This window comes from Pangasianodon hypophthalmus, chromosome 15, assembly GCF_027358585.1.
Source record: "Pangasianodon hypophthalmus isolate fPanHyp1 chromosome 15, fPanHyp1.pri, whole genome shotgun sequence".
Taxonomy (NCBI): Eukaryota; Metazoa; Chordata; class Actinopteri; order Siluriformes; family Pangasiidae; genus Pangasianodon; species Pangasianodon hypophthalmus.
The window spans coordinates 7,014,954-7,040,000 of record NC_069724.1 but is presented as its reverse complement, the minus strand read 5'-3'; the positions used below and the strand labels follow the sequence as shown (position 1 = coordinate 7,040,000).

Here is a 25,047-nt window from a genome sequence, read left to right as displayed (position 1 = left end):
GGTTGTTATTTTATACTGTGTAACTTTAAAAGTTGATCACACAGATGCATAAAACCAGGCTCAACTTGAAAGAATAATTTGTGAAATGTTTGTTTTTGTCTGTCAGTGTTTGGCAAGACCAAGTCCAGAAAGTAAAATACAACCATTTTTGACACCTACAGGCAAATTTAAATGCAAATTCCATCAGTTTTCAATGCAAATTATCTCTTTCCAGACATAGTTTTGATTTGTATATGTGTTCCCAAACAAATTTCAACATATTGAATGGCTGCATACATCTCTGTTGATAAGTAAAATGATGTAAGTTTTACAGTTCAAAAGAGTACAAAGTCTGGAAATGAAACCTTTCTTAAAACACAGTTATTTTACTGAACATAGTGACAACACCATGTCAGCCACAAACAGTTGAAGGAAAGAAAGAAAGTCAACAAGAAGAAGGAGGATAAAAGGTTTTTTTTGTATAAAACAGGAAATGGAATATATATGCAAATGGTAAAAAGGAATTTTAAAAAGGGAATTTTTTTGTGGCTTATTATATCAGGGTATAATAATCCATACAGAATAGAAGATGCAGTATATGTATCTTCATGAATGTGAATGGTAAACGTGATAATGTTATAAACACATGAACATGCTTCAGAATGTTAGTAGTTTCAGTAGTTTTGTTAAACATTCCAAAACCTGTATCTCACCTGCTTTATCAGTCCTGGTTTTGTGTAAATTTGCCCTGGACATCAGTTTTAATTAGAGGATGGAATGTTGTTTATTTGCAGCTGCAGTGTAGTAATGTTAATGGATCATAAAGAATTCCAAACCTTTACATTTTGCCTATTTTTCTAACTGTCTGCCTTCTTTGTTCCCATTTTCCAGAGACAATGGAGCAGATCAACAGCCAGAGGCTTGATTCAGCAATCAGCCCTTAAGCAAGGTTATAAGAGGCTTTTATCTCCAGTTTTTCTCTCCCCTCTACCTTACCTCCCCCCTACATTCCTCTCTCTCTCCCTCCCTCCCCTTTGTATCCTTGACTTCTTGTCTCTTATTTATCTTCTTTTCATTGAGGCGATTTATGCTTTGCTACATGCTGCTTGACTCTATATCACTTTTTTGTTCTTTCTTCATACCTCACACATACCTATTACAGTTTCTGGATTTTCACAATGAGGAGACAGACTCGCCACGTCTTGCTGGCCTGCGTGGTCTTCAGCTCCATCACAATCTTTTATCTCAGCCTTAGTGCCATGGAATGCCCAAACTCCAAATCCAGGACCAGTGCTTGGGCTGTATGGGCAGCTAACCAGCGTCTGGGCAAGAACCTCAGTTACTCTCTGCCTATTCCTATAGAATACAGTGAAGACACTCCTCTGATTTTTGTTGGTGGAGTCCCTCGTAGTGGCACTACTCTAATGCGGGCCATGTTGGATGCCCACCCTGAGGTGCGCTGTGGAGAGGAGACGCGCGTCATCCCCCGTTTGTTAGCCATGCAGGCTAGCTGGAGCCGCTCATCTCGTGAGAGGACTCGCTTGATCGAGGCTGGTGTCACAGATGAGGTCCTGGACTCCGCTGTCCGTTCCTTCCTCCTGGAGATCATTGTGGGTCATGGTGAACCGGCCCCACGCCTCTGTAACAAGGACCCTTTTGCTCTGAAGTCTCTCGTGTACCTCTCCAAACTCTTTCCACGTGCCAAATTTGTGCTGATGCTGCGTGATGGCCGGGCCACGGTTCATTCCATGATATCACGCAAGGTGACCATCACAGGATTTGACCTAACGAGTTACCGGGACTGTCTGGTGAAATGGAACCGAGCAGTGGAGGTCATGTATGAACAATGCCAGGCTGCGGCAGAGGGGAGCTGTCTGCCTGTGCACTATGAACAGCTGGTGTTAAATCCAGAGGCAGTAATGCAAAAGCTTCTTAAGTTCCTGGAGCTGCCCTGGGACCAGGCCGTTCTGCACCACGAGCAGCTGATTGGGAAAGCTGGAGGAGTGTCCCTGTCTAAGTGAGTGATGTCCTAGAGTTTTAACAAAAAGTTACATTTCTAAAGAGCCATAGTATGTTCTCCCTGCTCTGTGGTAACACAGATAATACAGACTCAGTTTCCCTCATCTAACATGCCCATGCTAGCTCAGTAAAACTAGAGCAGTGGTTTTCAAAGATACTCCTTAACTGTGAAATAAGTTCCACAGGCCCCCTCAGTATGGATTTATTTCATGAACATTATTTAACTTTTTTTTTAAATAAAATTTTCTAGAGCCATAGGGCTTTCTATCCCTGAACTTTCCTCTGATAGAAGACATTACGGCTGAGCTCACTTTGGTGCTTGGACCCCTAAATATAATTACTTTAAAAACCACTGCACTAGAAGACACACAACCCTATTCTCTATTGTTTAGATTATTTGATAGTATATTTCTTTGGCAATATATATATTTGGATAATATATAAAACAAATAATGACAATATTATCATTGTCATTATAATGACTATAATCTGCAATAAATAAAACAAATAACATAGAATATAAAACTACATGGTCTAGATTTCAACAGAGATGCCATGCCTTCAGGTGATTTATAAAACCTGCAGTGGAAAGAGATACAAACTTTTTCAGTGGTGCATGATTATTCCTCAGAAATGAATAATTTCAAATTCGTTTAATAGGACATGGGTCTGCAATCTGGTGTGAATGATTTTACTCCAGAGTGTACCTGTCTTCCTGTATATCTTACACAAATAAAGTATTAGTTTGCATGTGGACATGTAAATAGGACAAACACGCAAAATTATTCATTTTCTTAGTAATCTACAGTTTTACACACCATTACAGACACACCATTTTATTAAACAGAATTTTTGTAAGCTTGCAAAACAATACAAACTTTTGTATTTTTGCTGTTTTAAAGAAATACTTGTGTGTGTTAACCTAATTTTTAACCATCATATCTGTAGCATAGATCTCCTAGATTTAACCCGATAATAATTTCACCACATTTCCTTGTATTGAAGAGAAAAAAAAAACAGTTCACTCAAAACTCACTTATATTCAAAGTCTATGAACAGTTTAGTAAATAAACTGTGGACTGTATAAAACAATCTAGGGCCATTATACTCTTAAAAATATACACATTCAGTTGAAAGAGACATTAAAGGATTTTTGATATTTGCAGTGAATGTTTTGCTGAATGCACATTCCTAGACAGCTCTCTGATGTAAAGCATGATCACTATGAATTGGTGATGTGTAAATATCGCCACTCTTCTGCTACAGGTTGGAACGGTCAACTGACCAAGTATTCAACCCGGTGAACACAAAAGCCCTGTCTAAGTGGGTGGGACACATTCCTGATGATGTAGTGAAGGACATGGCTAGCATAGCTCCCATGCTGAAGCGCCTGGGTTACGACCCTCTGGCTAACCCTCCAGACTACGGCAAGCCAGAGCTCTTATCCCTGCATAACAGGCATCAGGTAAGAAGAAATACTATTTAAAAGAAGAGACAAAGGGTGCTTTCAAATTTGATGTTTTTTTTTTTTTTTTTTTTTTTTTAACAGCCAGCACAAATTTTACACATAATTCTATGGCAATTGGCCACAAAGCGTGTCGTAAAGTGGTTGTGAGGTCTCAGTTAAATTTTAAAGCCTAACTACATCTCATAAACTGCACATACAGACCTGAAACTAGCCCAAGTTCAGGCACTGGAAACAGGAGATGCTTTTTTCTTCTTTTTCTCAGTCTTTGCTTTGGAAGAAAGTTCACCATGGTGTGCACACATTTTTGATTTGCAATATATCATTCCCCCTTCCCTCTCCCAATCTTTGCAATATATCTTACAACAGAAATGGTTCTGTACATTGTAAATACACGGTCTGCACTTATTTTTTCTCTTTGTTTGCCATAGCCTATGGTTGCAGAAATTGATTCGATTTAATTCAGATTAAATTTCATTTTAATCAAGCCCAAAATTCACCATCCACAGAATTGCTTTTTCCACCAGCAGCCTTGTTCCAAAACTTGGCATTAAAAACCTCAACACTGCCCAGTGGCATCACAGCAGAGCTTCCAGAAAACTGCTGAATGACATCAAGCTCTTTTTATTTATTTATTTATTTTTTTTTAATTTTTTTTTTTTTTTTTATTTCCTGAAGTTGGGGAGGTAAGGACTGAAAAGGGGGGGGAAAACAAGCAAGATCAATACTGAATCAATGCCATTAAGATGACAGTTTAGTAAATACTGGCCCCCTGGGCAGGAATTTAAGCAGGGCCCTTTCCCTATTCCCTATTCCCCCATAACCCAACACATGCAAAATAAAATGCATACATTAATACATTGCACATCCATTATGAGTATTTCAGGCTAGTATGTAGGCTAGGTAATGCAGAAGGTGGTATTACCTTAGGCTACTGGCTTCTTGCTTGCTTTTCTGCTCAGAAACTCATCCACCAAATTGTCAAGGTGTAGCTCTTGAACAATCTCAGACTCAGTGGCCAGCTGTGACAGCATATTGTGTCTGAATTTTAGTTCAGAATTAAATTTTAATCCAACTCATTACGGAAAATGAACATTGGAATACTAGCAGGGACACATTTTCCAATGACAATGTTACAATATAACTAATATAACAACTTGGTTACTTTGAAACAATCCCTGTTACTTTATCTGTGGCTGCATTCAGTCAACTCGCACAAGCAGCTCATCTTCTCTTAACTTTCTGCCTCCAGAGCCACAGTGAAGACAAACAATCTGTTTATCACCAGAGTTTTTCCATCTTTATTACTTGAAAATGGTAAATATAACCTATAAAGCAAGCGAGGCTAGTTTGTAAGGTGATAGTATATAAGATGGGTAAGAGTGTTGTTATGGTTACGTTATGTGAGTCACATGAGGCACTTTTTTTTGTCACATCGGCGCAAAAGGCACTCTGGCTAGCACTTTTTCTGTTAAAAAGAAAAAAAAAAAAAAAGCCAAGTGTGAAAGTTCTCAGCATACTTCTGAAAGGGGATAATCATAAGGGTTTTCAAAAACAAAAATTCATATACATGTTGAACATGCAAGCCATATGTAAAAATAAATGCCTGACTGTAAAATGAACTTGCTTGTTTTGATCTCACCATTTGTATTGCTGATTGTGTACTGTGTAGTGACCAAAAGTAAAAGTGGTCTCAGTAGCGCTGTCTGATTTGGAACAGATTTTCAGTGCATAATCTAACCCTCTTCTTTTCTTATTTCCTCAGCATAAAGGAGCTAAAGAAAAGTCAGATGTTTATCATCCTAGTTAATCCATGAGGGAGCATCTTGATTCATGTTTCACGAACACGTGAATTCCACGTTCAAGGTTTATATGTTGGTGAAATTTGCAGGACGCTTGTACACATAGCATTAGACTGGACTTTTTTGACCAATGCCTCACAAATCACCAGCTCTCCGAAATGCAATGTGAACGATGTCCGGTGCATCTGTGAAAAGCATCACTATTCATTTATTAAAGTGTCTGTCAAAGAAAATAAATATTTATTTTAAAAATAACTTGTGAGCTGCTTTCAATGACTTTCACCAGCAATGTTAGTCTCCTCAGCACCACACACACACTACAAGCTAGCATATACATTTGAGTGCAAAAGTTTGCATACCCTTAGGACAAAAGAAATTAAATGGAAATGTTATTTACACCAAGAAGACATTTATTGTGTTGGGTTTCACAGATGTTCTTTGTTTTATACCAAGTAACAAAGTAGTTTAATAGGGTGTTAAGATACTGATAGTGAGAAAAATCTAAATGATATCAAGATAGCTTCTCCTTTTCAGAATTTAATATAAATATTCTCTTTTCATTTTAAAATTTTTTTATTTAGTATAAACATTCTCAGGCAGTGCCTGTGATTTGTCTTTATAGCTACATGAAGACTGGAAAAACTTTGATGAATTATAGAGGTAAATAAAAAACACGTAGGAACATTGTTCTTTTTCAGCTAGAAGTCATGGGTGATGCAGACATTTGCGTGGGTAAACTGGAAAACAACAGCAAAACTGAAAAAGGTAAATAAAGTGCAGATGGTTCAGATTTTCATTTGCTTTTGAATATTCAGTGAGTGCATCTGTTGTATATGTATTTTGTCAGATCTCTTGCCTACTGCATTGGAAAAGATAAGACATTGCATGTTCATGGTGAGAAATGCAGAGCTTTTTTTAGTAATGGTCATAACATGTGGGTGATCAAGAAAATGAAATGACAAGAACATTACAGAAGAGCACTCGCATGTTCATTTTATTATTCTTATTTTACTATTTTTTTTCCACCGATACTTATGATATAATCCTCAAGACTTTAATCACTAGCATTAACCGACAGCATCAGCCCGGGCTATGAGCCAAACTATTTATTATTAAAAGGTAGTGACCCCGACGTGATTTGAACACGCAACCTTCTGATCTGGAGTCAGACGCGCTACCGTTGCGCCACGAGGTCATCATACCAATCAAGTCTAAGTCTTCATATTTAGCGACTCTACTGCGTCTCCATAGTTATATTACTTTCTACTTTGAGCATAATGCATAGCTTCCCTGGTGGTCTAGTGGTTAGGATTCGGCGCTCTCACCGCCGCGGCCCGGGTTCGATTCCCGGTCAGGGAATATCACTTTTATGTTTTGCTTTTTTTTTTTTTTTTTTTTGTTTGCACTTTCATGCTGAGAATCTCCTGTTCTACCACATCCCAAAGGCGTTCTGTTGGATTCAGATCTGGTGACTGGGAAGGCCACTGAAGAACCTGTGATGTTCATGAAACCAGTTTGAGATGACTTTTGCTTTCAGACATGGTGCATTATCACACTGGAAGTTGCCATTAGAAAACTGGTAAATATTAACAGGCCCAAAGTGTGCCAAGAAAACATTCCCCACACCATTACGCTTCCCTGACCGCAACAGAGAGAAGAGTCTGAGTCATTGTTGGGAGCCCAGCTGGGATGGTGCACTCCCTCTTTAGCAAACCCTCTGGAACGATACAATACCAAAAAATTAATCTTACCTTTCTTACCTCTTGAAATTGAACCCATTTGTCAGGAGGTATCTTGCAGTAGCTGATCTGCAGAGCGAATGCTGCCTAGAAAGATATTTTTCTTGAAATCACAGTGCCATATGGTGAATTTTTTGGGAATAACCTAACTCAAGCAGTAGAGCTGGCCAAACAGATTCGGTACAGCTCATTTTTCAACCAGACATCGTGATACAAAATAAGCTTCAGCAGACGGTTGGGGAAACCATTAAAGGGCTCTATCTGGAGGCCTTTTTGTTTCTAATTTAATTATTTAAGTTGACTCATAGGTAACGTAACTAAATGAAAGTAGCTCGGGTGAAACAGCGGTGTAAAGTCTGCTCCTGTCGACGTAGTAAGGTAAAAAGGAAGTGACCCCGACGTGATTTGAACACGCAACCTTCTGATCTGGAGTCAGACGCGCTACCGTTGCGCCACGAGGTCCTCGGGAGTTTCGCTTTCACATCCCTATCTGAACTTGTACTGCAGTATATGATCGTTGGTGAACTGTTATTAACTATCAGAGGCACAGTTAGCACATCGACCGTCTCAAAATTGCTCGGTAAATCTTCTGACGTTTCATGAGTCCAACGCAATTTGGTTTTCACTGAGAGGGATAAAAGGTCAAACAAAACGCCTAAATCATGGACGCGGTGAACAATGGCGTCGTGGTCTGTGTGTTGCGCACCTGCGCTGTGACATTGTACAGTGTAAGTGTTTTGGTGATTTTCACCGTCGCGTCGAGAGATCAGGCGCCATGCAAACACACACACACACACACACACACAGTCGCTCTCTCTTTCTCTCAGTTCGGCAGAATGTTATAATGCTGCCTTTATGTGCTATCGGAATCATCCTTCTTCCCACTTCTGCAGTGGTCATTACGAGTATGTCATGTTCATATGCTTTGTTGTCGGAAATAACATGAAACATGGACGACGCCAGGTTCATTCATTCAAAATTATCTCCGAGTTTCCCAGTAGTAATAACGACTTGAGGGGTCATTCATGTACCACTTCCTAGTGGGAAACTCGTATTTACGATAATTACGGTAACACGTGAAGGCAGCATAAATCACAAAGCAGATAGCAGTACAGGTAGATTTAACTAAATGTTATACAAAGAATGCACATATATATCTGCATCTGTGTATAAACAAAACAAACACAATAAACAAAAACATAACAAGCAAACAACAAAAAAACTGACTGGTAAGTATTTGAGCAAATAGTGCATATTGATGATATGATCCGAACCTTTTCCAAAATTTTAGCGTTCCTTTTTGTACAGTAATCATTTGGTATCAGTATTTTTCAGGCACCTACATTTACAAGTAGCTTCGCGGGGTTGACAGGTTTCCCTGGTGGTCTAGTGGTTAGGATTCGGCGCTCTCACCGCCGCGGCCCGGGTTCGATTCCCGGTCAGGGAAGGTGTGTGTTTTCCTTATTAATACTAGATACCACTTACATTATGGAATCACCGTGGGACGCTATAACAATTTCCATAAATGTCACTCAACTTGTAACAAAGGCGGCATTAAGCTTGTGAACAACCCACACACTCTGCATAACTGTACATCGACACAGCACACTGAACATCGGCACTGTGCACACACAGACAAGGTAGGCTAACAAACTTCTGCCTTTTATAATAGGTGTAAATTAAATAATTTATACATCATTTTGAAAGTAGTGTGCCACAAGAGGTTAAAAAAGAAAGGATAATGATATACCTTCAGTGTGTCAAAGATTACTATAAAATAGGGCTAATATTGATAGCATGATATTGCTGCTGGGAAAAAAAAAAAAAAAAACACCACCAAAGAGCAGATGCAGATGCAGACGCATGCTTTATCAGTAAGGTTTTGCTGGTCAGTCAGTATGCTTATATCTGTTAAAATAAACCAGCACGAAACATATACCAGTGTGGATGTCATGCTTGTCTAAGCTGTTTTAAATATGTAACACTATATATAAATGCTATATATAACACTGGAACCATGCTAACCTTTGGAAATAAATTGCCACTTTTTATTGAAACTTTTAAAATGTAAAAAGCTGATACATTTACTACCTTTGACTGTTTTCTTTTTTTGTTTGTTTGTTTGTTTTTTTTTGTTTTTTTTTTACATTTGCATTGTGTATCAGATTTTGATGAAACGATGCTTGTGTTATTTGCAATTCAAATGTAGATATAGCTCGTTGGTGCGATATGTAAATGGTGGCACTAGGAATTGTTTATGCGGAAATGATCTGAAACGGTCTGACTTGAATTATTATTATTATAATAAATATTATTATTATTATTAGATTTTTCTTTGGGCCTAAAGATCAGATACAGTACATATTTAAAGTTGGGTGAGGATTAACATTGAGTGAAAGTATGTACATACTTTTACTATTTATTTACTTTTACAGTTTATGTGATTAGTACACTTCATGTGAAATCAGGCAAATGGAGGGCATTTACGTGACAGTCCGAACATCATTAGCCCCTCTCTCAGGATCATACAACATTCTGTGGGTCTCTCTGATCGGTTCTCAGTGTGAGTGTCCACCAGTTAGGCCTTTTACAGATGCACAGTGTCTCCTTCCTGGTTCGGTAAGGTCTTCATTTTGTATTTTTTTCTTTTTAAACCTTCACTTTGAAAATTCAAGCTCAGCAGTCATCTGAGTGTGTGGTATCGCACTTCTTTTTTTTTTTCTTTTCTTTTTTTTTTTTTTTGAGGTAGAGCTGTACTGTTCTGGTCAAGCCGGATGAGGAAATAGGCACAGTAGTTCTGGTGCGTTTGCGGCTTGAGGCTCGGCCTGGCTTCCCCAATCTTGACTGGCACTGTCTGGACGTGCAGCTGAAACTGAGCTCTGATGCCACAGAAGTGGAGTGCTTTCCCTGCAACAGGTGGATCAGAACTGCAGATGGTGATGTGGAGCTCCGCAGCAATAGAGGTAATGCACCATGCACCGTGATGCTCCTTCCAAGCCTGAGCTCTTTGCTACGATGTTTAAATGATAACCTGCTTTCAGGTTCGCTGTGCTGAGCTCACCAAGAAAAGTCTCTAGATTCTAGATCTCAGGAGAGAAAAGAACAATGAATATCCCTAAATCCCTTAATGAAGGAAGTGTATTTTGCTAGCTAAAGGAAATCCATGGTGTATACTGTGGATGTGGTTTTTAAAAAAGGAAGTAGAGGGTAAACATGAACCCAACAACAAAGTTTTTATTTGTGCTTTGTTTTGTACCTTTAGTGTGCCTGTTGAATTGCGAGTCACTGCAGATACTTCGAGAGCACAGGGCCAGGGATGTCCAGAATAAACAAAAACATATCAGGTATTACATTAGTCCAGAAAGCATCTCTCACATTCAAACCTCTGATCTTCAATCAATCATACTCCTCACACCAAAGCAAGGAATCATTGCTGTCACTTTGAAACAAGCCAGCAAATTTATTTTTCCTTGTAGATGGAGGACTTTTGTTGAAGGTGGCCTCCGTTGCATTGACATGTCCAGTGTGCAGGCCCTGGGTCCCAACTTGGGTTTCACCCGAAAAAGGTACACCTTCACCCACATCAAAAATCTCATGCTTTTCAGATAAGGGTTATATGAACAGATTAGTCAACATGTTTCCAATTTCCAACATATAGTGATGGAATATTTTGTTGTTGTTGTTGTAATCTGGGATAGGAATTTATTAAGGGTAACCTTAGAATCAGTCCACATGGATCTTGTTAGATAGACGTACATTGCCTCACTGTATAAGGTGCACTGATAGTCACATGTCCTAAAACCTTCCAGAAAGTGCTGTGTTTCATTTTTCCATCTGTGTAATTTTCTGTTACAAAAGAAAAGGGTTGCAGTGCTATGTGGAAATCAATAAACCTAATTTTTTTATATCTCTGTCTCTCAGCCCAGGTGTCAATGTGCACTACCTTAGGGGTTTTATTGATAGAGCTGAATCATGGAGTAGCATGAAGGAACTGGAGATGCTATTCATCCACAATGGAAAAGATAACACAGTTGCCAGTATGTCAGTTATATTTTTGTTTTTTTAACCTAATAAATAATGCAAATAATATGACACTACATGTCATTCGATAACATCTCTAATGTACTTTCCTCTATGGGCTTATTTGATTACCTTTCTTTTTTCCCTTGTGTTTTTTAGAGTATGTTCAGGCTAACTGGAAAGAGGATGCCTTTTTTGGTTATCAGTGTCTGAATGGATGTAATCCTCTAATCATCAGACAGATCCACTGCCTCCCACCTAATCTAGCTGTCACATCTACGATGCTCAAAGATTTCCTACCAGAGGGTTCTTCTCTGGAGCAGGAGTTAGAGGTTTGTGAATGTGTATAAAAGGCTTAATGAGTACATGCACATATACAAAATAATATGATAACTGAGTACTGGAAAACGCTTGCAAAATACAATTGCTTTAAACCTACCCAAGAAAGGCATAACAAATGTTTTTTTTTTTTTTTTAATGAGTCACTTTACAGGTAAATATTTATTTGAGAGTGTTTATAGTCTGATAACAGCCTAAATGCAATCATAGTATGCTGTTTACATGACCAATTTGAATAATCTGATAACCACCTAAATTAAATATACAGATACAGTATCTATAGATATATCTAATTATAAACATCTGTATATCAATAATTAGAGAGGGTTAAGAGCCTTGTTCAAGGGCCCAACAGTGGCAGCTTCGGCTATAATTCAGAGCTCCAAACAGAAAGCTTGTGGTTCCACTGGGGATCGAACCCAGGACCTTCTGCGTGTAAAGCAGATGTGATAACCACTACACTATGGAACCAGTCAGGAAAGTGGGAATTATTATTGGCTGCAAGGCAACTCCCCACTTTATATTAAATTCTAACATTCACTCATTCTATGTTATCATTGCTATAGAATCAACTAATTCACAGGGACTTCTATGGTGGATGCTCCGAAATAATCTGAGCCTAATACTACATGGATTAAAAAAACGTTATTTAACAAAGAAAAATGTATATTCGTCAATATGGTGAAGCTTTCTGTAAGGAGACAATCCGCTGTATATTTCATAAATTACAAGTTGTATTGTTTGTGTTATTAATAAGAGGAACTAATTTGTTCATGAATATTCCACAGTAGATGAAGCTAAAATTGTTTGTAAAAATTTTGACATGCATATATTTTTTATGCATGCATTTTAATAAATAAAAAAATATATAATCACTGGCAAATTACACTTGTAAAAGAGGAATAAAAACACTTTGGGACATCCCAACAACCCATGGTTCATTATTTTAAGCACTCCTTTCAGTGTTTTATATCTTACATAACACATGTTACTTTGAATGAATGTATTTTTATACATTATAGAAAGGAACTATATTTCTCCTGGATTATGAAGTACTGGATCAGTTACCTGCCAATGTTATCAACGGCAAACAGTCATACCTGGCTGCTCCACTGTGCCTCCTGCATTACAACCAACATGGAGAGCTGAAGCCTATAGCGATCCAGGTGTGTTTAATTTTACTAGCCTTTAGTCTAAATAGTTATTACTGACACATTACTACTAGACAAATGTACTTGCCATCATGTGCCTTGATATATTATGATGTGCTTTATTTAGGGCAGATCAATATTTTAAGAATCATTAATTGATGCACAGGAATAAAGCAGCTTTCTGAATATTTGATGCTAGCTTCAGAAAACCGCTGGGCCTCAAAATCCTGTCTTCCTGCCTTCCGACTCTGCACCTGACTGGCTGTTAGCAAAGATATGGGTCCGTAACGCAGATTTCCAGGTTCACCAGTTGCTCTCCCACTTCCTTCGTACTCACATGGTAGGAGAAGTGTGCTGCATCGCCACGCTTCGGAAACTGCCAGAAATACACCCTCTGCATCAGGTATGTACGAACAAACACTGAAATGAAGGACCATTATGCTACAAAACATACACCTTAAAGCTACTATATCTGATTTTCAAGATTTTACTAACTTCTGGCCATCTAAGGAGTGGCCCTCTACCTTTAGCTCCACCCCCCAAACTTCTCATCAAAGACATGGACATGGATAGAGCTGAGGTATCATGAGGAAAAGCCTCAGTTTCCAAGAAGTGCCATTGTGGGTGAAGGGTTTTGTCCTAGCAGTTGCACACCTGATTTCAGGTGTTTCCAAAACAGTGATTTTATAATCTACAGCTCAAGAAACAGCACTCACAGCTAGACACAGTTTATTCCTTTATAGCCTCTCTTGTATGGATTAACTATGCAGAATAAACCAAAGAATCTATCTATCTATCTATCTATCTATCTATCTATCTATCTAAAGCCAGCTTTTTGAATGCTTTATAGGCAAAAGTGTTTTATTATTTAATTCTGTTTAATTAAATATGCACATGAAGAGTTATGGTGATCTAGTTTTTTGCAAATATTTTGATGTAGACTAAAAAGGCACTAATTGCTTGTTACAGCTTCTGATGCCTCATTTAAAGAATTCTCTTCAGATCAATATCCAGGCACGAACTTCTCTTCTGAGTGCTAATGGTGTATTTGATAAGGTTGGAATCATTACATTTGATTACAATTTAAATGCGTGTGTGCTGTGTTACTGATTTTGCATGATGTCCGTCAAACACAACTATTCCAATTCTGATTTTTTTTTTAAATGTAAAAAAAAAAAATTAAGTGAATGCATGTTGTGTATCAGTAGCGAGGTTTGTGACTGTGTATTTAACAGGAAGACATTAATCTTTTTACCCTCTTCCCACCAGGCTATAGGCTGTGGCATTAAGGCAATGCCTCTTCTGCTTGCTCGAGGCACTGACCGACTACGCTACACTTCACTGTGTGTCCCGGATGACCTGAAAGAGCGAGGACTGGACAAACTGCCCAACTGTTACTATGCACAGGATGCTCTGAGGGTGTGGAATGCACTTTACAGGTGCTTTTAAAGACATACTATAAATCTGGGTCATCATTGATAGTTCATGTTAGTTCAACTTGAGTTTCAAATGTCAACATTGTTAAAGCAGAACAAGAAGAATGATTAGACAATGGTTATTCACAATGTATTATGTAAGAAATAAAACAGTACAGGGTTTGCTGTTATAGGAAAATATGCATCATCGAAAAAAAGCAATAATTTTCGCAGAAGTGACACACTACAAAATTCAACAGAGAAAATCTCCAAAATTATTTTTGGTATTTTATCTAGTTATACTAATGTATGGTGTCTAGTACACTAAGGGATACAGACAAGACACTCTGAAACACCAATTTTGATTTCATGGGAGCTTTAATTCACAATGTAGATTTCTGTTTTTTTGAGTTTGAAAGTGTTATAGTGTCAATATGTTTCTCTTACATTTCTTTAAAGTCTGATTAATTGATGTATGAGCGCATGTTGTTGATGAATGTTGGTTGTAGGTTTGTGGCAGGCTGGGTGGAATTGTATTACCACAATGACCAGGAGGTCCAGCACGACTCAGAACTCCAGAGCTGGATCCAAGAGATTCACACTGAGGGATTTCTTGGTTTTACCCACACAGGTGAAACAGTGAATCTGACAGCAGTCATTTGTGACAGTCTGAGCAAGATTTGCCATAATTACTAGGGATGGCTAGTATAAATGGCGTTCAGTGATAAAAAGACATCAATATAATGTTTTGGCACCAACATCAGATTATTATTATGGCTGGTAACAAATGTCTTAAAGTGAATTATTTTGGATTTTCATGGCACCAAGTGCAACAGCACCACTAATCATAAGAAAAGAGTCACAAGAAAAATTCACAGAATTGTATGAAAGTAGCGAGGCTGGGGCTGATTTTTTTCAGTGCAGATTAATTCAGTGACAGTCAAGTCAGATGATTACATATGTCATCGGCCGTGACTGAGAAGGCACATGTGAAATACATTGGTGGGTGAACCAGACACCAATGAGCAGATTATTTACTCTATCATTCTTTTTTTCCCCAAAATGCCTTTGAAGGAAAAACTAAAAGTAGATAGACTAATCACACATTGTCCAGTCAAAGTACAAATTACACAAAAGGTCAGACAATAGAACCCTAAATTTAGTGTCTTTTGGTTTGAGCGAAAGGGTTACAACGTCTCTGTTTGCCATGTTTGGTATTTGGAGGAACCATAGCATGAAGCCAGCAGAGCATTACAGACATGAAACACTTAAGAATAATTAAAATTTAAATCACAAGTGCACAAATACAGCTGTCTATCTTTCTTTAAGTGTGTGTGTGTGTTTTGCCCCTACATTATTCTTATTATGCCATCGATGAGACCTTGTGATGTGATGCAACCCTAATCATTTCATTGTCACACTATTTATAAGATATTTGATTTTAGCCCTCCCATCTAATATCACAACCAGCCATCACATGTAATTACCATCGTCAACATATTAAGTCAATATTCTATGGTTAAAACTTTCTCATAATTTCCTCCAGGTTTTCCACAGTCATTTCAGACCACAGCAGCACTGAGCAAGTACATCACCATGGTGATCTTCACATGCTCAGCACTGCATGCGGCTGTCAACTTTTCTCAGGTGAGTCTATTTCTTTTCAGTGAAGATATACCAGCTATTGTTTGAAATATGAAATATAGATTTGACTGTGTGTATCATGCTTTACATTGTCAAGCAAGTTAATCACAACATGGCTACTTCATAGTTGGTAATTTAAAAAACAGGTCATCCCATGCTGAGGTTTGTAGTTTTGAAAAAATCACTTAAGCTAACAACCAATCAAAACAGCTAATGAGCTGAACTTTGTTTCACACATAGTTTGTTTACCAGAGTGTGCACCTTTCCCTGGGGTTAGACATTTCAACTGGTGACACACAGATGATTCACTCCCAAGTGCTAATGTTTTGCCGTATTATCCTGAGATGTTAAATTTCAATCCAAATGTTGACAGTGCCATCCATGGCATTCTGTCTTTGAACAGAAAACCAGAAAATTGTACTTAATTAATGCTCTACTTAAAGTCTGTTCATTTGTTAAATAAATTGGGAGGCAATTGGGAAAAAGGGGTGGGGATAGTAATAAACTAATATACTATTCTATCATAGTCTACTTTATACAACAGTCTAAAATTCAGATCAAACCTGTTAAATTTAAATTCAGGTGGACTTCAACTTATGGATGCCAAACTGCCCGGCTTCCATGTTACGGCCCCCTCCTCAGGTGAAAGGCTCAGTGACAGAAGAAGAGCTTTTGTCATTCCTCCCTGATGTAAACAGCACCTGCAGTGTGCTCATTGTACTGTTCCTACTATCACAGCCTACTCTTGACTATGTGAGTATAGTAATCACTAACAACAGAACAAGACTACCAACGAAAAGCCCTAGGCCAGATAAATGTCCCTGTTTTGCCAAAGTCCCTGCTTGATCAGAAATAAATCTCTGTTTTTAAATGAAATTCCTGGTGGCAATCCTGGAAATGAAATGCTCTTTCAAAATAACGAAAAGGTATTGTATCACTCAGCAAACATAAGCTGGCTAGCATATATTGAAATACTGATTTTAAGTTAACTAGCTTTATTATGTAACAAAATTACAACATACATTATTATATAACCACAGCATCTCCTATGAAATATCACAGGCCTCATTCACACCTGGCATTAACATATGTCCTGGGTGATCCAATTGCAAGTAGACAGTGCTAAGTACGGGTGTGAACAGGGTCCAGTATGTCTCGGAGACACATTGTGATCCGATCACTCAAACCACCTTTGGAGGTAGTCTGGGATGCATATGACCATATAACATTTGTAGTGTGAATGCAAGACAGCAACGAAGGACTGCCCAATTGACTGCGTCATTGCCCTACCTGGAAAACATGTAATCATTGCAAGACTGTTTGAAAACGTGCTGAACAAAGGAGTTCTCCACTGCTAGGGTAATGGATAAAGGCAAGGCTATAACAGCAGAGATGACAGCAGCTGCTTTTTGTAGTTTCTTTCATCTTATACCACAGCAATTTGTCAATAATTACAAGTTTTTATTTATTACTGAACTATATGTTATACTCTTTAACCATTTATAGTTAATTTAATGTTATGAAACATCTGCGAGACAAGCTAGTTCCTGTTATTACTTATGTTATAGCAGCTATAAACAGTTTTTCCCACAGTGGCTTCTCTTTTTTTCTTTTTTTTTCAGTTAATAAGACAAAAAAATGCAACTACTGTGAACCCAGAATGTGCAAACTTGTACGTCCTGGAGACTTTCATATGGCGGAAAACTTACTGACTGTTACAAAGTGCTGACAGTGGAGACTCCTTCCATGAATGATAACTATCAGAAAACCTATCAACCATTATATGTTTTTCTTTGTTATATAACATGTTTTTTAATCTGTTCATTATTAGGCTTAGATTATTTAAATTGTCTGCCATACAAGTCTGTGCGAATGAGCTGCTGCTGCAGAAATGATAATTTATTAGAACGAGCGCTTTAATAAAAAAGTATCATTTGATTTAAAGACAGCACTATTGTGAGAGCTACTGTTATAGAAAATTAATCAACACCTTCTAATCAATCAGAATTGAGAATTCAACAGTGCTGTGGTATAGCACTAATTAACAAATTAACATCTGATTTTTAAATGATAACAACAAATTAGCATCTAATTAATATCTAATTTAATGAATGCTAATGAATTTTTTCAGTTCCTTCTTCTTCCTGTATTCAAAATTTTGTGTACATTTCCGCTCAACCAGGGGCTTTTGCTCATTTAGGGGCTTCTTGACCAGTCTGAGGCTTTGGTCATCACAGGCCTGTGGCTAGATGTCATTGTTGTAGAGTTCTAACTAATGTGGTTGCATTCATTAGGGATGCCAATACCATTATTTTGTTCCTTAGTGGTTTAATAGGCAGATTTTAGTAGCAGTAATTTTCTTTGCATCATGGCAATCAGGCTTATCTTGATAAATGTATTATCACCCTGTTGTTTGAATGGCTAGCTGCATGAGGTGCCGCTGTACTAACCAATAGAGAGTATCAAGTTAAGCCAATTAACTAATCCTTATTCCTCTGTCCATGAATTGAAGTACTACATGATGGTATGTAATGGTTGTGGTTGTACTGTAGGTGCCCTTGTGCCAGTACTGTGAGTGGTACTTCAGCAGCGGCGCCCCTCACAAGCTTGTTGAAATGGTACAGCAAGACCTGAGGGACATCGCTCATGACATCCTCAAGAGGAACCGCAAACTGGAGCTAGCTTACCCCTACCTCTGCCCAGATAACATTGAAAACAGTGTAGCTATCTAAAAAAAATGATTTAATCAACATTCAGTACCTAAACAAAACGAATCACACAATAAGCATAATTAGATTATGTTGCTTTTTAAGTTTTTTACAATACATCTTTTGAAGGCTTAGTGCATAGTTTGAAAACTAATTAAAGATTTTGGAAAGCTGCATGAATCTTGTTAATTCTGTTTCAGTGCACACAGATATGTAACTAAATTGACTGGTAGTGAAAAAAACAAAACAAAATAACATTGGCTGCATATATTTACTGTTTAAATATAGCATAAGAGATAACACATAACAGATAGATGTGTTTCAGTTTTTTGTGGATGTCACTCTAAGACACAAGGTATAATCAAAAATAAAGATACACAGGTTATCATCAAATTAATTATTGAAACTTACTTCACCACCTCTGTTGAAATTACAATCTTGTGGCCTATGTGAGCTAAGTTTTAGGCTGGGAAATCTAAAAAGTATCCGAAATTTAATGATAATATCCAGACCTGTTGTATGGCAATATTGTGAATCACAGTTCTTTAAGGTTATCTAAGATAGGAAATTATATGATTATTATCAGTGTAGAAACATTTTTTTAATTACAACTGGCAACTATATATAATAAGGTTGACATGTTTTGACAGAAACTGATAGCTATAATATACAGAGATCTCCATTAAAAATTCAACACAGACTATGTGTATTTGTTAACAGGTTTTCTGAAATAGGTTATTTGAAAGCTATCACTCCTTCCCAATGGGATGTTAAGTTTATGGCTGCTGTATGTACTGTGTCCAGATATTTGATTCCTGGGTGATGGAAACCACTCCACCAGTGAGTAAGCAAATTCTAGGCAAATTTTGGTTTTCCATATGGGAGAAAATATTCAAAGTATTCACATCCAGTGTGCTGATGTAAGATGCTCTATGCTCTTACACACACTGTGGCTATATCAACCAGACCAACGTTCTGGGTAAGACCAACATTCCGTTCAGGAACTGCTTCATTGCGTGTCAGTAGTCAGTGTAAATAGAAGTGCAAATAGAGTTGCATACACACCATAGTGCTAGGGCCTAAGGAGTACACATTTTAATGAGAGGCCCACACTTAGATCAAAATGGGCTACTGGCAACATTGAGCTGCTAGTATTTATGCTTCACCTGAACAACATCCTGTACTTAAATCCTCAAAATAGGATCCAGGATGCAGCTATGGTCTTTGTAGATTAAACTCTTAGGCCCAAACTCATATGCCACTGCTATGGTTTCCACCGGCCAGTGTGATTATACATTGCTTAGAAAAAGAGTCACCTATATAAAATGTAACAACAACTAGCTGGTTAATGCAAGCATGCAAGCCATTGTACCAAGAAAACGTAGATATGACTGTGTACTGCTCCTTACAGTTTCATGCAAGTTAATTTGTTCATTGCTAGTTATTAATAAAAACAGATAAAACCATGTTGGTGTTCTGTACCTTTGATCTGTGGAACGTGACTTCGAAACAAACAACCAAAATTAGTGGAGCCCTGTTTCACACTTACCTTGTTTACCAGAATGAACACCTTCCCTGGGGGTTAGACATTTCATCTGTTGATACACAGATGAGTCACACACTAAGATGATAATGCCAGTGTGAATGTCTTCTACATTGCCCATATGAAAGTATAATCTACTACTAAAATGTATGTAGTTTTCCCATTGCACCAAATATAGTCAACCAGTCAAGACATGTTTGGTGTCTAAAGTTTATAGCCTCCAGTTTAGCCTTCTGACCTACACTATACAGCCAAAATTATGTGGACGTCTAAGTATTGAACATCCCATTTCAAAACCACAGGCATTAATATTGAGTTGTTCCCCCTTTGCTGTTATAACAGCCTCCACTCTACTGGGAAGGCTATCTACTAGATTTTGGAATGTGTCTGTGGAGATTTGTGGCTATATAGCCACAAGAGTGCAAGAAGATCTGGCGCGCAGATCGTTCCAAAGGTTTTCAGTGGGATTGAAGTCAGGGCTAGGGCCACTTAAGTTCTTACACATAAACCTTGGAGAATCATATCTTTATGGATATCAATTCGTGCACAGGGCCATTGTCATGCTGGACCATGTTTTGGCTCGGCCCCTTAGCTTCAGTGAAATGAAATCTTAATGACATTTCAGACAATTATGTGCCAGCTTTGTGGCAACAGTTTGGGGAAGGCCCACATATGGCTGTGAGGGTCAAATGTCCACCTACTTTTTCACTTATACCATATAGTGTATTTGTACGAGCATGAGGATATGATTTTGATGAGATTACAAAGTACTTCTGTAAACTGTTCTAGATTAGGGTATCTGCCAAATGCAGTAAATGAAAATTATATGACATGTGCTAGATCCCTACTTGATCCCTACCTTGAAGGTAAGTAGGAAAAGAGCAAACATGGAAACTAGACTGCAGACTGACATTACAGATGTCTTGTTTTTTATTTTTTAAGTATGTGCTGAGTACCGTGGGAATCAATGGTGTGATGTTCTCTTAATACCAATTATGCCAAAGTAATATGTAATAGTTCAGAGAATGTAATTGTTCTCTGTAATGTGTGTATCAGCTGGGCTAATAGACATTATACATTAAAGTAACCAGAAAATGGAGTGCCAGATTTCACTGAAACATACAGCATTTAGATTAAATTTAATTACTTTTAATTATTTACTGAATTAAATAAATTTTTATTTAGACAGTGTTTTTATTCGTTTAGACACTGTCACAAAGCAGCTTTACAGAAATCCGGATGTTGTTTAACATTTAGATCCCTAATGAGCAAGCCAGACAACACACTGCTTTGGCAAGGAAAAACTCCCTGAGAAGATATGAGGAAGAAACCTTGGAGGAAGAACCAGATTCAAAAGAGAACCCACCCTCTTCTGGGTGACCCCACACAGTGGAATTATAAATCATTACACATAAATCATTCTACAATCATGTAATTCAGAGGCGTAGCTTCAGGATGGGCAAGGCAGGCAGCTGCTTGGGGCCCCAAGACCCTCACTAAGGCCATGAAAAGGTCAAATCTCAGCCTGCAGAACTCCCCATAACCTCCGATGGATAACGCAATACCAGGAACCCCCTAAAGGGGGCCCCATTTCACTAACATGCAGGACTTGCGCTTTTTTTAAATTTTATTTGGAACTGTCGCGCTTTTCAAAATGAAGAGAGCTTACCTGTGTAGAAGCCAGAAAAGAAAGCAAAAACAAGAAAAGAAGGAAGAAAAAAAGAGGAGCAGAACTCTGGTAAGCCCTGGACATAATCTAATAACATAATAATTAAGGAGGAAAACTGTAGGCTAAGCCGTAAAGTAAAGGAACGCTAATCCAACATCATTTTGGCATACAAGCAGTTAGCTAGGAGTTGGTCTGTTTGGAGCAATTAATGCTAATTATTTAGCTAGCTTTCTTGGTAGAATTTGTCATTTTGCTTAAATTGTCTTCATAGCTTGGTCTTTTAAAGTATATACAGAATATAAATGCCGACACTTTACCAATATGTTCTGTTGTAGTCTACGTTATGTAATGATGCTTTCTTTAATTGGGAAGCTTGATTCAGCACAACATTTAGCATGCAGTATATAACGCTAATACTTTCAGACAGTTATCCTACAGTTAGCTCTTATAAACACGGAGGGCCCCTTGCATTGTCCTGCCTGGGGCCCCAGCAGTCCCTGCAGTCGCCTCTGTGTATAGTCTGAAGTGAAAAAGAATTGTGTCTGTTGAAAAGATGTTCAGTATTAGCATCAGGGGGCCCATGACCATCACACCCATGATGTATGCTGTAGCATTACAGTTTCCCTTCACTGAAACTAAGGGGCCCAAACCTGTTCCAGCATGACAATGCCTCTGTGCACAAACCGAGGTCCATGAAGACATGGTTTGCCAAGATTGGAGTAGAAGAACTTGAGTGGCCTTCACAGAGCCCTGACCTCAACCCCACTGAATGAACACCTTTGGGATGAACTGGGGATGAACTGGACCGCTGACTGCGCACCAGGCCTTCTCACTCGACATCAGTGCCTGACCTCACTAATGCTCTTGTGGCTGAATGGGCAAATCTCCACAGCCATGCTCCAAAATCTAGTGGAAAGTCTTCCCAGAAGATTGGAGGTTATTATAATAGCAAACTCTGTGTTAATGCCCATGGTTTGGACTGGGCACATATGGATGTCATGGTCAGTCACGAGTGTGACGCGGTTGCAGGTGTGAACGTGAACGAAGTGGATTATTTACTGTATCATCATTTTACCCTTAAATGTGTTTGGAGGAGAAACTACAAGTTGATAGATTGAGCACAATTTGTCTAAGCAAGGTACAAATAACACAAAAGGAGAGATGACAGAAGCGTAAGTTTAGTGTATTTTGGTTTGAATGAATGGGTTACAAATTTTCTGTTTACCGTGCTTGCTATGCAGAGGAAAGGCAGGATGAACCCAGTTGAGCAATACAGGATTGAAACACTAAAATTATAATCACTAATGCATCTCCCGATCCATTAAGTGTGTGTGTGATAATAGGCCTCAATATTATTTTCATTTACAGCATTTATCAAACTGCCTTATCCAGAGCAACTTACAGATTGTTATTATTATTATTATTATTATTGTTATTATTATTATTATTTTCACTGAGACCTCAGGATATAATGTATTGGTCAACCCTAATAGTTTAATTGTCAAGCTATTGATAGGTGTTAGATTTTAGCCCTGCCATCTAATATCACCACCAGCTGCTACTAACGTGCTTCATGTATTTTATGATCACAGTAGCAGTCCTTAAGTCCTATTATCTGCTGAAGTGAGGTTGAGTGTTGGGTACAAACTGTTTTTGGGAAGTGCAAATCCCAGGCATATGTGTGTTTTTACTTGCATGCATGTGATTTTGCTCACGTCAGAGTACAGTGTGTTGTTCATGATAACAGAGCTCTGGTATGGTGCGTTTATGCTGTGCATGATGGTTGCAGTGTGGCAAAACCTAGCAAAGCTGTTCTTTCTCTCTCTCTCTCTCTCTCTCTCTCTCTTTCTCAAACTGAAATTCAGTAGTTGCTTTGGATACAGACTTTGAGAATATGTCAAAAAAAAATAACAACAGAAATAATAAATAGATACAAATCTGCATACATTCAAATACACAGCAAAAGACTAAACACTAGTGAAGAACTCATAGAACACTTAGAATAAAACAGAATACAAAGTGGAATAATGTGTGTGTGTGTGTGTGTGTGTGTGTGTGTGTGTGTGTGATGACATGGTCACTGATGGTGTAGTTCTCTTTGTGTTTCCCTAGTAGGTGGGGCAGTTTGTCAGGGTCAAAGAGGCTGTTAAATATGGGGATAATTTTTCTAATTTTGGCAAAGAATCCTATTAGGATGTGAATATATTTTTGCAGTCAGTGAGGAAGTGTAGCTCTGTCTCTTTTTTTTAATTTAGACTGCACTACTGGCACAGCCTCTTCTCTGGATATTTGTCCCATTTGTTCCATACAGATCAATTGGTTCAATCACTGATTCAAATATTTTGAGCCAAATTTTAATTGGAATTTCCAATAATAAAAAGCTTTTTATGCCAAGGGCTGATGAGCTCAGTGCTTGAATATTCCATATGGTGATTGTGAAGGACATTATGTTGCATTTTATGTTTAAAATGAGATCTCCCTTATCCATTTAAGGCTTGACTGTTCCTTTTTTAGCTCTGTGTTCACACTGTGCTTGTTTAGATTTTAGTGTCTCTCTGTCCTGCTGTTCTGAATGTGTTTTTTTTTTTTTTTAGTTTGTGCACTATCACTTTAAACTTCTTTTTAATTTGGCTGATCTGGTCTCTGAGTGGCTCTGTGTTTTGGTGTAGCCAGGTTGTCTCTGAACTGACAGTGGTTGTCTCTGGGTGACAGTGGTTTGGAGGTGTGGGCTCAATGGAAGGGGTCGTGCTGGAGTTTACACACTGTGCTGTGGTTCGGGGGTGGAGGACGGAGCAGGGTGTCACTGTGACACTGGCTTCTGAGAGAGGGGAAAACCTCTAAAAACTTCTACAGAGCACACTCACTGCCTTGTACCATTACAGAGCCAGTTTGGTAGAAGGTTGATTGTTAAAAATCTTCCACCTTCATTTTTTATTCTTTATTCTTCAAAAACATAGATTTGCCATCCCTTACAGATACCACGCTTAGTCACATGTTTAAAGAGTGTGCAGAAAGCTGAGTGCCAGGCTTCAGTTTGTTCAGTATAAAAGATGAGGTTAGTAGTGGCATTTTTCCTGTTAATCAGGCTGCTATCTTTAAACAGAGCATCTGGCCTGTCCTACTGTGTTTTAAGTTTGTAATGCTGTCTGCCACTCTGAGTGGATCTCCTGTGGAAACTCAAATGGGCGGAGCTTCACTGTTGCTGCAGCTTCATTGGCCATTTCAAAACACTGTATCAATGTTTTAAATAATACTGGTAGCTCAACTGACAAATTCCCACAGTTAGCAAACAATTATCAATTTTAGCAAGGTTAGCACTTAAGCTAATGATATCAGCTTCATTTTCAGTTTTTATGCTTCTTTAAAAGCACCATGAGTGTTAATGTGCAGTATATGGTTGCGGTATCAGCTCTCTTACCCTGAGTTTGCAGAAGTAGAGGAGATTTGTGCTGGTTTTATAGTAATGCTGGCTTTATTCCTGTTGATTTGGTTATTGTGTTGTTCTTTGAGGTTCATCTATATTAGAATGAGTTCTAATGGTAGTGTTCAGGTTC

At 38.2% G+C, this 25,047-nt stretch overlaps 2 protein-coding genes and 5 non-coding genes across 7 annotated transcripts in view; 4 read left to right on the top strand and 3 right to left on the bottom strand.

The window, feature by feature from the left end:
- The window catches only part of tpst1l (tyrosylprotein sulfotransferase 1, like), a 7,535-nt gene extending 2,014 nt beyond the window's left edge, over positions 1-5,521 (top strand). Inside the window, exons 2-5 of the mRNA XM_026938418.3 lie at positions 871-928; positions 1,142-1,996; positions 3,265-3,463; positions 5,229-5,521. Of these exons, the coding sequence (XP_026794219.1) occupies positions 1,158-1,996; positions 3,265-3,463; positions 5,229-5,273 (1,083 nt within the window). The 5' untranslated portion in view covers positions 871-928; positions 1,142-1,157 and the 3' untranslated portion in view covers positions 5,274-5,521. The remainder of the gene's footprint in view (positions 1-870; positions 929-1,141; positions 1,997-3,264; positions 3,464-5,228) is intronic.
- Positions 5,522-6,388: 867 nt separating this feature from the next.
- trnaw-cca (transfer RNA tryptophan (anticodon CCA)) lies at positions 6,389-6,460 on the bottom strand. Its single transcript has one exon. It is a non-coding gene; the product is annotated as a tRNA-Trp (tRNA).
- A 92-nt stretch (positions 6,461-6,552) lies between these two features.
- trnae-cuc (transfer RNA glutamic acid (anticodon CUC)) lies at positions 6,553-6,624 on the top strand. Its single transcript has one exon. It is a non-coding gene; the product is annotated as a tRNA-Glu (tRNA).
- Positions 6,625-7,394: 770 nt separating this feature from the next.
- On the bottom strand, positions 7,395-7,466 carry trnaw-cca (transfer RNA tryptophan (anticodon CCA)). Its single transcript has one exon. It is a non-coding gene; the product is annotated as a tRNA-Trp (tRNA).
- On the top strand, positions 7,426-19,740 carry zgc:152891 (uncharacterized protein LOC767741 homolog). Its single transcript, XM_034311027.2, has 16 exons — positions 7,426-8,452; positions 8,553-8,644; positions 9,440-9,623; positions 9,754-9,967; positions 10,267-10,348; positions 10,481-10,570; positions 10,926-11,041; positions 11,184-11,356; positions 12,386-12,529; positions 12,714-12,917; positions 13,484-13,570; positions 13,784-13,953; positions 14,439-14,560; positions 15,476-15,576; positions 16,156-16,326; positions 18,126-19,740. The coding sequence occupies exons 3-16, from the start codon at positions 9,477-9,479 to the stop codon at positions 18,303-18,305; spliced, it is 2,001 nt and encodes a 666-aa protein (XP_034166918.2). The 5' UTR covers positions 7,426-8,452; positions 8,553-8,644; positions 9,440-9,476; the 3' UTR covers positions 18,306-19,740.
- On the top strand, positions 8,380-8,451 carry trnae-cuc (transfer RNA glutamic acid (anticodon CUC)). The gene has a single exon. It is a non-coding gene; the product is annotated as a tRNA-Glu (tRNA).
- Positions 11,762-11,834, bottom strand: trnav-uac (transfer RNA valine (anticodon UAC)). Its single transcript has one exon. It is a non-coding gene; the product is annotated as a tRNA-Val (tRNA).
- Positions 19,741-25,047: the final 5,307 nt, after the last annotated feature.